General features: G+C 40.2%; 1 protein-coding gene across 1 annotated transcript in view; it reads left to right on the top strand.

Annotated features, from left to right (window-relative positions):
- The window catches only part of LOC142748079 (G2/mitotic-specific cyclin-B2-like), a 58,146-nt gene extending 46,106 nt beyond the window's left edge, over positions 1 to 12,040 (top strand). Inside the window, exons 7-9 of the mRNA XM_075855207.1 lie at positions 7,661 to 7,801; positions 8,552 to 8,662; positions 11,842 to 12,040. Of these exons, the coding sequence (XP_075711322.1) occupies positions 7,661 to 7,801; positions 8,552 to 8,662; positions 11,842 to 11,952 (363 nt within the window). The 3' untranslated portion in view covers positions 11,953 to 12,040. The remainder of the gene's footprint in view (positions 1 to 7,660; positions 7,802 to 8,551; positions 8,663 to 11,841) is intronic.
- The last annotated feature ends 744 nt before the right edge of the window (positions 12,041 to 12,784 follow it).

Raw genomic sequence — 12,784 nt, 5'->3', positions numbered from 1 at the left:
GGGGGAGGGGTTAATTGCTCAGGTGAAATAGATTAACCAGCAGGACTCACTCTGAGCTTGCTCTCTTTTGGGATAGCTAAATGATGTGGCCTGTGATATAAGTGGAGTTTTTAAACCAGAGTTAAAAAGAGGAGTTAACGTCCCCACAAGTACTCTTTTTTTTTTTTTTTTTTTGTTTCACAATTTTTTTGTAACTGGGATAATGGATTGAAGGTTTTCGTCAGTGCACAGTTTGCCATATGTATGCACGACTGGAGCCGGAGTTCCAGGGTGAATACCTCTGTGGCAGGTGTGTTTCTGTTGTTCCAAGCAAAATTGCCAAGTTGGGTGATAATGCGAGGGTGTCAGTCTCAGAATTGGCAGCCCTAGTGGATACTGATCTCCCTAACAGCTGCGAGAACAGCCCAGCTAGTAGTTGGCGGGATGGTAATGCAGATAAGGCAAGGCAATTTGTAGTTGTAGAGGATTCTATAATTAGAAGGACGGATAGAATAATTTGTCGCCAAGACCGCCTCAACTGACTGGTTTGCTGTCTCCCTGGTGCCAGGGTTCGGCATGTGGTGGAATTTACTGGGAGGGGCTGGTAATGATCCAGCTGTCATGGTCCATGTGGGAATCAATGACCGAATACATGGTACATGGAGGAGCCTTAAGAATAATTTTAAAGAACTAAGCTACAAGATGAAGGGAAGGACCTCCAAGGTAGTATTCTCAGGAATACTGCCTGTGCCATGCGCATCATAGGAAAGACAGCGCGAGCTCAGGTAGTTAAATACATGGCTGAAGTCTTGGTGTAGAGAAGATGGCTTTGGGTTCCTAGAGCACTGGGCTGACTTTTCATTGGGGTACAAACTGTATTCTGCAGATGATTTGCACCTAAATAGAAGGGGTTCCGCTGTGCTGGGGGAGAGAATTCTAGCTGGGGTGGCGGAGTATTTAAACTAGGGCTGAGGAGGGAGATCAACGTAGAAAATAAAGGGGTAGTCAGGTTAAAGAGGGGTCAGACTATATTGGTGGGGGGAGAAATAGAGTGTGGGGGAGGACTAGACCACAGGATAAGGACATCCTTTTGTTACACATGTGATTTTTTATTTTATTTTTTTTATTTTTTTACATTATTTGGGCATTTTTATTTTCATTGCTGTTTTGTGATACCAAATGTGGCAATTTGAAAGGCAAGTCTAAGTGTATGTTCACAATTGGCAGAAGTCTAGTAAGCAGAATGGGGGAGCTTGAGGCCTTTGTACTGGAGGAACATATTGATATAGTTGGTGTTGCTGAAACATGGCTAGACTCTTCTCATCACTGGGCTGTAAATTGACAGGGTTTTACACTGTTTCGGAAAGACGGCAAATAGGAAAGGCGGTGGTGTATGTCTGTATGTGAGAAGTGATATGAAGGTGAGTGTAAAAGAGACAATAGTGGATGAAGATTGTGAGGAGATTAAAACGTTGTGGGTGGAATTACAAAAACACTGAAAAAATTACTTTTGGTGTAATCTATAGACCCCCGAATATAACTGAGGAAATGGAAGGTCAGTTATGTAAACAGATGTAGTGATAATGGGAGACTTAATTACCGGGATATTAATTGGGGTCATGGTTTGGCTTTAACTGCGAAGGGAAGAAATTTCCTCAACCTGTTGCAGGAAAATTTTATGGCCCAGTGTCACGAAGGGTCTGTGGACCCACTGGGCCGTACCGTCTTGGCGGTAAGACAGCTGGTCAAGAGGGTGCAGGACAATGTCTATAGTTCATATGGGGTACCTGTGGCAGCTCGGACAGTAGCAAGGCAGGCTTGGCTTGGACTAGGCAGCAGGTAGACGTCAGGCAAAGTAAAGCAGGTCAGACGTGGAACAGCATGACACGACTTTGGCACAACACAGTGCTAGACCAGGGTGGTATGGAAATACAAGGAACAGGAACAAGAACACACTAGGAGGCTATCACGTAGACAAACTATAGGGTACAACAACAACGCTCAGGCATAGAAGCAGGGGGCTGGAACCCTCTTATAGTCCAGGGTACTCACGGGTCAAGGGTCATCAGAATGTCCAGTGCACGCTGCCCCTTTAAGAGCGGGCACGAGCGTGCGTGCACACCCTACGGTATCCGGCTGAGCTGAGTGGACGCGAGTGCTGGCAACTCCTGAGGAGGAGGCTGGGGCCAGTGCTTGCCGACTCGTGGCTGCGGCTGTCAGGGGGAGGTTGGAGCTGACGACAGCCACGGACATTACACCCAGTTTGTGGAAGACCCGACTAGAGGTGAAGCTCTGGATCTGGTCATTTCTAATAATGGAGAGCTTGTTGGGAATGTCAATATTGGTGAAAACCTTGGTAACAATTATATTTTACCTATACTGTAAAAAAACAAACACAGACTGCGAGAGCAAAAACACTTAATTTTAAGAAGGCCAATTTCCCCAGGATGAGGGCTGCAATTCAGGACATAGACTGGGAACAACTGATGTCAAATAATGGTACAATTGATAAATGGGAAATCTTAAAATCCACTTTGTATAATTATAGTGCAAAATTTATTCCTATAGGTAACAAGTATAAACGACTAAAATTAAACCCCACATGGCTTACACCTTCTGTAAAAAGGGAAATATATGACAAAAAAAGGGCATTTGAAAAATACAAATCTGAGGGTACAGCTGTAGCCTTTGTAAATTATAAAGAGCTTAATAAAATCTGCAAAAATACAAAATGAAAGGCAGGTGGCCAAGGATAGTAAAACAAATCCCCAACAATTCTTCAAGTATATAAATGCAAAGAAGCCAAGGTTTGAACATGTAGGACCCCTACATATTGGTAATAGGGAGATGGTCAAAGGGGATCAAGAGAAGGCACATTTACTAAATAGGTTCTTTAGCTCTGTATATACAACAGAAGAAAGAGCAGCTGATGTAGCCGGTGCCAGTGCTGTTAATACATCAATTTATATATTGAATTGGCTGAATGTAGATATGGACCAAGCTAAACTAAATAAATGTGCACAAGGCCCCGGGACCAGATAGGTTACAGCCTAGAGTTCTTAAAGAGCTTAGTTCAGTTCTGTCCCCCTCTTCATAATATTATATGTAGAGATTCTCTAGTGACTGGTATAGTGCCAAGGGACTGGAGCAGGGCAAATGTGGTGCCTATTTTCAGAAAGGGCTCTAGGTCTTCCCCGGGTAATTATAGACCAGTAAGCTTAACATCAATCGTGGGAAAATGTTTGAGGGGCTATTGAGGGACTATATACAGAATTATGTGACAAAAAATAGTATTACAAGCGACAGCCAGCACGGTTTTACGAAGGACAGAAGTTGTCAAACAAACCTGATTTGTTTTTATGCAGAGGTGAGCAGAAGCCTAGACAGAGGGGCTACTGTGGATATAGTGGTGTACGCAGGGTTCCGTGCTGGGACCACTATTATTCAACTTATTTATTAATGATCTAGAGGACGGGATTAATAGCACTATTTCTATTTTTGCAGATGACTCCAATCTATGTAGTATCGTTCAGTCTATAGAAGATGTTCGTAATTTGCAAGCTGATTTGGATGTACTGAGTGTTTGGGCATCCACTTGGCAAATTAGGTTTAATGTAGATAAATGTAAAGTTATGGATCTGGGTACCAACAATCTGCATGCATCATATGTCCTAGGGGGGAGCAACATTTGGAGAGTCACTTGTTGAGAATGATCTGGGCGTACTTGTAAATCATAAACTAAATAACAGCATGCAATGTCAATCAGCTGCTTCAAAGGCCAGCAAGATATTGTCCTGTATTAAAAGAGGCATGGACTCCCGGGACAGGGATATAATATTACCACTTTACAAAGCATTAGTGAGGCCTCATCTAGAATAGGCAGTTCAGTTTTGGGCTCCAGTTCATAGAAAGGATGCCGTGGAGTTGGAAAAAATACAAAGAAGAGCAATGAAACTAATAAGGGGCATGGAGAATCAAAGTTGTGGAAAGATTAATAGCATTAAACCTATTTAGTCTTGAAAAGAGACGATTAAGGGGGGACATGATTAACTTATATAAATATATGAATGGCACATACAAAAAATATGGTGACATCCTGTTCCATGTAAATCCCCCTCAAAAAACAAGGGGGCACTCCCTCCGTCTGGAGAAAAAAAAGGTTCAATCTGCAGAAGCGGCAAGCCTTATTTACTGTGAATCTATGGCATAGTCTACCGCAGGAAATGGTCACAGATAGATAGATAGATAGATAGATAGATAGATAGATAGATAGATGGATAGATGGATAGATAGATGGATACTTTATTTATCCCCAAAGGGAAATTGGTTTACAGTTGTAACTCCCATTTACAGTACATGTTATACAAACAATACAACATACATCGACAACATATAATAAAATATGTATTAAAAAGCATCATCACACACTACAAAAACATATTATAAAGTGCAATAGCTTTTGGCATAAAAGATCTTTTAAATCGTTCTTTCCTACATCTAAATTGTAGCAATCGATCACTAAAACAGCTTTGTTTATCGATTAAAATGCTATGCGACGGATGCAATTCCTCTAATTTAATTGCACTAATCTTCCTTAATAACATTTTATTTAATACCTCCTCAAATAAAGGCACCTCACTAACCATGATCGCCTTTCCCTTTTTGATCACCTTATTCAATTTATTCTTTTCAGCTTCTCTAATGTTTCCTCCCCAACAGACAGCACCATAAAATATAACGCTAGCGACCACCGAATTCTAAAACATTATCATTTTATCACACACATAAAACGAGCGCAAATTACGTAAAAACTACAACCGGCTCATTGCCTTTTTATACACCTTTTTCTGTATCTTCGATCCAATCCAAATTCTGGTCCAATTATATACCCAAATATTTGTATGATCTGACTCTCTCCACTTCCTGATTTAGAATGGACGCCGGCACCACTATCTCTTTTTTTTTCTGCGTAAATCAATAATCATTTCTTTTGTTTTCCCAATATTTAATTCCAACCCATTATCCACCCTCAATTTAACAAATTCAGATATCACATCCCTATATTCTTTATCACAGTCTCCCTTTACTGACCCATAATCACGGAATCATCAGAGATGCAGATGACAACTTCCAGTATTGTACCTAAAATCTGCCGTATATAGCGCAAATAAAAACGGCGATAAAACAGTCCCCTGTGGTGCTCCAATATCACTTATTTCTATCCTCGTTGTACATTCCCCACTCTGCACACACTGCGGGCGCCCCCTTAAATAATCAAATATCCAGTTAGACACTCTAGGGTTAATTTGCATTCCTTCCAATTTACTTTTCATTAGATCCGGCTTTATCAAATTAAAAGCACTAGAAAAATAAAAAAACATGACTCTCACTATCGCCCCCTGCGCCTCGAAAAAAAAAAAGAGTACGCCCTATGTAAAAAATATAAAACTGCTTCCTCCATCCCAATTCTATGTTTATAGGCAAACTGCAAAGGATCCTCGTCTTCTACCACAACAGATTTAAGGTACCCCAACATTAGCATTTCAAACCCCATCATATGAGAAGTTAATACCACCGGTCGATAATCACCCACCCTCAAAGGTTTTGCTATTTTAGGAATTGGGACTATACAAGATGTTTTCCATACCTTCGGCACTTTTTTCATCATCAAATTCCAATTATATAAATCCGCTGTAATTTCGCACAATGCATCAGCACAAGTTTTTAGTCACCTAAGATTTAGTCATCTTGTTGCACCTTCCACATACTGCATAAAATTTGGTAAGACTCCACTCAATGACACGTGATTAAAATCCACTGTTAATACAAAAAAAACAGTCCGGATATTCAGTCATGATACCTGATATTACAGATGATAAAACATCACACGCTACTTTTGCGTCCCCAGACGGCGGAATAGACACCACACCCACCATCACAACATTAAATTCCCTCGGCAAGTAATATGGTCTTATTCCCACCACAAGCAATTCGATATTGATACTACAATATGTTTTTTTTCACAGTGATATGCCCTGGGTGACAAAATTTACTATACAGTACCACTCCTCCCCCTCTTTTCTTCCCTGTATTCTCAAAGTGTCTATCCGCTCTTACTAATTCGAACCCTGGAACTTCAATACTCGCGTTGGTTATATCCCTGTGGAGCCACGTCTCGGTAAAAGCCGAAATACAACACTCCCTCACATCATGAACAAGCAACCCCATTGCAACCAGCTCGTCCATTTTATTTCCAAGAGACCTCACATTCCCCATTTGTACAGATGGAACCGCCGGTTTATACCTCCTTTTTTTTGCCCGTACCTTATGGCTCGCCCTGCACCCCTTAGACGGCCTCCACTCATCCCTAGGAATCCTCACTAGTTTAGTAATACCTTTTGGCAGATCCTTACGAATCTGTATTAACTCTCTCCTTGAATATTTAATCACAACAATGGTACCCCTATTAAAAACCACAGAAAAACAATTCAATTCAATACAGTAGATGCCTTTAAAAAAGGCTTAGATAATTTCCCAGAACGAAAAAATATTCGCTCCTATGTCAATGTGTAGAAATTTTACCCATCCCTTGGTCGAGCTTGATGGACATGTGTCTTTTTTCAACCGTACTGGCTATGTATCTATGTAACTAAGAGTTGAGACACCGCCATACACCGTAGATGTTCAGCTGGTACTGCCGAAATCAGCAGGTTCGGCTGACATACATCGAATGTGTATGGCCACCTTTTATACAAGCTATTACTTAATTGGCCCTTGTATAAGCAGGCAGTGGATTCTACTAGCACAGCAGTCATGTGATATATTGCCTCCATCAATGTCACCACAATTGTTTAGTGGCCAACCCCTTTAGGGCTTGTTCACACAGTGCAGATTTGGCATGCATAGTCTAAGCCAAAACCAGAATTGGATCCAGGAGAGCAGACCATAAAAGACCTTTCGTTATAGATTTCTTGTGTTTTTAGGTTCCATTACTGGTTTTGGCTTAAGAAAAAAAATAATAATACATACATTAACACTTTTGTAAGCTTTCTTTTTTTTTTTAACAAAAAATAAATAAAAATGAATGTAGTTAGTGTTTTTAAGCAACTTTCAGTTGCTTAAAAATCAACTTTCTGTTTCAGCCAAGTCAGTCTGTTCAGCTGAACTGACGGAAACGGCTGAGAAAGAACAATACAGCTTCTACGTATGTAGGAAAGATAGAAGCTGTATCTTAAAGTTAAAAAAAATAAATTATTAAAAGTGATTTTGAAAGTTGCTTAAAAACACTACATTAATTTTATTTAAACAAAAAATTGCTAACAAAGGTATACATAGCTTTTAAAGATATGTTTTTTTTATTTTCTAGGTTTATTACCTCCCATGATGTGTTATGCTATTTCCTGACTTGTTTTCCTTATTGTTTTTGGGCTGGTCAAATAATAGATTGGCTTTATATTTTCTCTTTTGGATTCACTCCCAATTTTTACTTAAAAAACCACTAACTGCACTTTGTAAACCCAGCCTTACATCTGATTTTCCATGAGGTGAAGAATAATGCCTTTTGCTATGAAGCTTGAGAAGCCTATGTTTAGCATTCATGACTGAGGAACTTCTGTATTAACATTTTGCACTATTCTATACTATACTATACTATATATGCTATGTAAAATTATTGTTCCAGGCAGGGGCCGAGCAACACATTCTTGCAAAATACTTTATGGAGCTTACCTTGATAGACTATGATATGGTTCACTACCAGCCTTCCATCGTAGCCGCTGCATCCCTGTGCCTGACACAAAAAGTTCTTAACTGGGGTTCTTGGGTAAGTAAACAAATGTGAACTTTATTTACTTAGATTTGTCTGCTTACCTGTAAATTAGAAACCATGGGGAACTGTTTTCACTGCAACAGATATGCAGAATGAATGTGAGCAACAAGATAATCTTCTGACATGGACACACGGGTTAGTACCAAGTAGGTGATTCATTATCTAGAAAATAACCCCTTTTCGTGAGGCAGTCATAACCGGAACACTTACACAATGTCCCTTTCTCATCACCTTTCATCTAATTCTGGACAGTTTTACTGGTAAGTAAGGGGAAGAAAACCTATACAATTTACCTTCCTCTTGTACACCATGCTACCCCCCAAAACAATCCAGTTGCCTAATGCAAGTACTGGTATTTCCAATTGCGTCCCAACCATCTTTTATTTAGAGGTTACTGAGCTAAAAATGTTTTTACTGCTTCCAGAGTAAGGGTGCGCACACACATGGCATACTTGCATTATGTTTTTGCAACGTAAACTTACGCTGCGGAAAACTCTACAATGTATGCCTATGGGAAAAAATATTCATCAACACAAGAACCAGAGAAATCTGTATGTGTTTCAAAATATTTTTGTCATAGGCATACATTAGAGTTTCTGCTGCATATTTTTATGCTGCAGAAATACAATGCAAGTACGCCACGTGTGAGCGCACACTTCTTAGGCTACAAACGTCGTGAGGCATGAACCACGCGAATGCTATTCAACAGTTAGGAACATTGCTTTTTTTTGCTTTTTTGGTCAGGATGCTACAGTCCAGCATTACACGGATTACACTGAAGAAAAGCTACTCCCAGTCATGCAGCATATAGCGAAGAATGTAGTAATGGTCAACAACAACATGACAAAATTTGTTGTAAGTACTTTATTTTTACTGTAAACTAATAAGCATTTATGAAAACTAAAAAAACCTGAAAAATAGGAGATTAGGCTTTATTTGTGCCTATCTCTGTTTCAAACACTCAATTAACAGGGACATATTATCCTTTATCATACGGTGCATTCAGAAAGTCTTCAGACCCTTTCCCATTTTTCTCACATTTTATGTTGAGGCCTTGTTCTAAAATAAAAAAATTCAAATTTTCCCCATTATTCTGCACACAATATCCTATAATGACAAAGTGAAAACAGAATTTTAGAAATTCTTGCAAACTTATTACAAATGAAAAACTCAAATTTCATCTGTACAGAAGTATTCAGACCCTTTGCTATGAAACTTGAAATTTAGCCCTGGGGGGCCTCCCATTTCTCTAGATCATGTTTAAAATGTTTCTACACCTACATTGGAGTCCATCTGTGGTAAAGTCATTTGATTGGACATGATTTGGAAAGAAACACCACTGGCTATATAAAGGTCTCACAGCTGACAGAGCAAAAACCAAGTCATGGAGGCACAGATCTGGAGAAGGGTATAAAAAAAATAAAGCACACTGGCCTCCATAATTCTTAAATGGAAGAAGTTTGGAACAACCAGGACTCTTCCTAGAGCTGACCACCCCACCAAACTAAGTAATTGGGGGAGAGAGAGGTGACTTAAATCTCAATGGTCACACTGGCTGAGCTCCAAAGATCCTGTGTGCAGATGGGAGAAACTTCCGGAAAGGTCAATCATCACTGCAGCACTCCAAAAAGAAGCCTCTCCTCAGTAAGACCCATGAAAGCCTGTCTGGAGTATGTAAAAAAACACCTAAAGGACTGTGAGAAACGAGATTCTGTGGTCTGATGAAACGAAGATTGAACTTTTTGGGTTCCATTCTAAGCAGCACGTCTGGAGGAAACCAGACACTGCTAATCACCTGCCCAATACCATCCCTACAGTTAAGCATGGTTGTGGCAGCATCATGCTGTGGGGGTGTTTTTCAGCGGCTGGGACAGGGAGACTAGTCAGGGTTGAGGGAAAGATGAATGGAGAAAAGTACAGAGATATTCATAATGAGAACCTGATACAGAGTGCTCAGACTGGGCCGAAGGTTCACCTTCCAACAAGACTGACCCTAAGCACACAGCCAACACCACACAGCAGTGGTCTTCCGGATGTTCTATTATTTCTGCAGGACCGCTTTGACAGGGGGCTAAAATTCAACACACTGAAGGTTCAACTAGTGGCCCTAGATGTCCTCCTGCATGGTCAGTTTTCAGGTCATCCTTTGAACAACCAGTTCTTCAGGGCCATTTAACATCAGAGGCCTCCAGTTAGGGACCCCTGTCCTACATGTGATCTCTCCTTAGGCTCAAAGGGATGCTGGATAAGTTGTTGTAGAACTAAGGAGGAATTCCAGTTTAATTACCTTTCCTTCAAGACCTTATTCCTGGTGCAAAAAAGAGTTTCAAAGCTGCAAGCCCTTTCGTCTGCGTATTCATATGAGAACACTGCCGGATTGTATTTTTCTAAATGCTGACTCTGACTTTAGAGGTGAACTTTTATCTTCTCCTCTTTTTTTTATTTTTTGAGTCTCTAAAAATTAGGAGCAAAGAAGTTTGTTTGCTGGATGTGCATAGAGGAGTTCTAACATACCTAAACAGGACAAAGTCTATAAGAAAAAGTTGTTCGTTTTTTTTTTTTGTTTTTTTTTTTTTTTAGTGCCTCCAAAGAGTCTCTCCTAGTGGATCAAGAGTTCTATTGATCTATCATATGCGCAGATGGACTTACCTTCTCCAGTAGGTGTATAGGTGTAAAGGCCCACTCTACTAGGGTAGTATCTACTTCTTGCATGGAATTTGCTCAGGTTCCCATTGATCAGATCTGTTGAGCAGCAACTTAGGCATCTTCGAATACCTCTGCCAGGCACTATAGGCTAGACATCTTATCTGCCGGCTCGTCCTTTGGTCTATGTGTGTTCTATTTCTCATACCCTTTATTTTGCTACTTAAGTCCCAGTGCCGGGAGGACGAAGAGGAAAAAAAAGCAATTTTACTCACTAAGGCTATGTTCACACGGGGTATTTTGCCGAGTTTTTTGACGCGGAAACTGCCTCGCGGGAAAAAGAAGCGACATGCCCTATCTTCGGGCGCTTCCGCCTCTGACCTCCCATTGACTTCAATGGGAGGCAGAGAAAGCGTATTTCGCGCTGTTTTATGCCCGCGGCTCTCAATGGCCGCGGGCGAAAAACGGCGCGAAAATCGGCGTGCAGGGAGAGGAAAATCTGCCTCCAAAGTTCCAAACGGAATTTTGAGGCAGATATTCCTCCCCCAAAATACTCCGTGTGAACATAGCCTAAATGTATTTTCCTCGAGTACAAAATAAGCACCAATATTTTCCATGCATTCAATTATTTTTTTTTATATTTGTAATTACACATTTGCTTTGTCTACTTAGGCTTTATAGCATGCATGGAGGCTTGCGTAATGACTAAGTGTGTGTTTACTGCTAACCTATGTGTTATTTTTTCTTCTGTCCTGAGTGGTGGAGCTTAATTTAGGGGTGCTGCCTTTAGACTTGATAAATACATTTTCGTGAGTGAAATGTAATTCTCTTTCTCTAATAAGAAATATTAGTTTCTTTATATTCACTTGCACTACTGATTTATGCAAAGTATATTGAAGAGTTAGTGACCATTTAAACTAAAATTAAATACATGATGCATTCCTTTTTAGATCATGATCACACATGCAGTTTGTGGCTCTGATTTATTTTAGCCAAACACAGAAGTAGACACAAAACAAAGTATATGCATCAGGCTTTTCTTACAAATTTGTTCCTTTTTGGATCCACTTCTGGTTTTGGCTCAGAAAAATACATCAAAACTGCATGTGTGTTCCTGGCTTTAATTTGTAGCCTATGGCTCTGTTCACACAGTTTTTTGCCGTTTTTTGCCCGGCCATTGAGCCCTGTGGGCATAAAACGCAGCGAAATACGCTTTCTCCGCCTCCCATTGAAATCAATGGGAGGCATTTTCGGACATTTTTTGGCGCGTTTCGCGGCGCGGTTTCCGCGTCAATAAACTCGTCCAAAAACTCAGAGTGAACTCAGCCTAAGTGTACCCTTTTTAGCTATAACCTTCTTTAAGTGTTTTTTTCTTTGTTTTTTTCCCCCAGTATGTTAAAAACAAATTTGCAAGCAGAAAACTAAATCGGATCAGCACCATCTCTCAACTGAACTCTCAAGTCTTATTAGATTTTGCTGCTCCTCTTCTGTCTGCCATCTAGTAGTTTGATAGATGCACTGTGTGCAGTTTTTATTACAACTTTGTAACTATTGTATATAGCTTTTATTTCAGTGTTGGCTTATATTTAAACACTCCTTATTAAAATAAAATATTTCAAATTCTCAACCTTGGATCAGGGGTATGTACTCTCTGAAATGAGCAATAAATGCATGTTGCTGTGTTGGGCAAGTAAGGGTCCTTTTACACAGGTAGATAAACTGCCCGCAACAAGTGCAGATGGACTATGTAGAACGACCGCTTATATGAACCCCCTCTCATACCCTTCACATTATTGTCGCCCGCACATCCCCAGTTTACATGAGGAGATGTACTGCCGACCAATGATGATTTTTTCATAACAGATGCGACACACTACAAACTCGTTTTCCATTTCATTATTGGGCATTCTTACACCAGGCAATGATCAATAACTATTTTCGCCATGTGTAAAAGACCCTTATTTATGCACATTTTCTGTCTATCTGCACGTCACTTCCCAGCAGTCCTGGTCTCCTTTGAGATGTACACTATATTGACGAAAGTGATGGGACACACCTCTTAATCATTGCATTTAGGTGTTTCATTCAGTCCCATGGCCACGGGTGTATAAAATCCAGCACCTAGCCATGCAGTCTGCCTTTTACAAATATTTGCGAAAGAATGGGTCATTCTAAAGAGCTCACTGAATTAAAGCCTGGTACTGTATGCCACCTTTGCAACATATCAGTTCGTGGAATATCTAGGAGGGAAGAAATTTAACTATCAATTGCGAGTGGTATTATTTCAAAGTAGAAGCTTTTAGGAACCACAGCAACTCCGCCACTAAGTGGCCA

This window comes from Rhinoderma darwinii, chromosome 3 (genome assembly GCF_050947455.1).
Source record: "Rhinoderma darwinii isolate aRhiDar2 chromosome 3, aRhiDar2.hap1, whole genome shotgun sequence".
Classification (NCBI taxonomy): domain Eukaryota; kingdom Metazoa; phylum Chordata; class Amphibia; order Anura; family Rhinodermatidae; genus Rhinoderma; species Rhinoderma darwinii.
The sequence above is the reverse complement of the archived record's forward strand: the minus strand, read 5'-3'. Positions and strand labels throughout refer to the sequence as shown.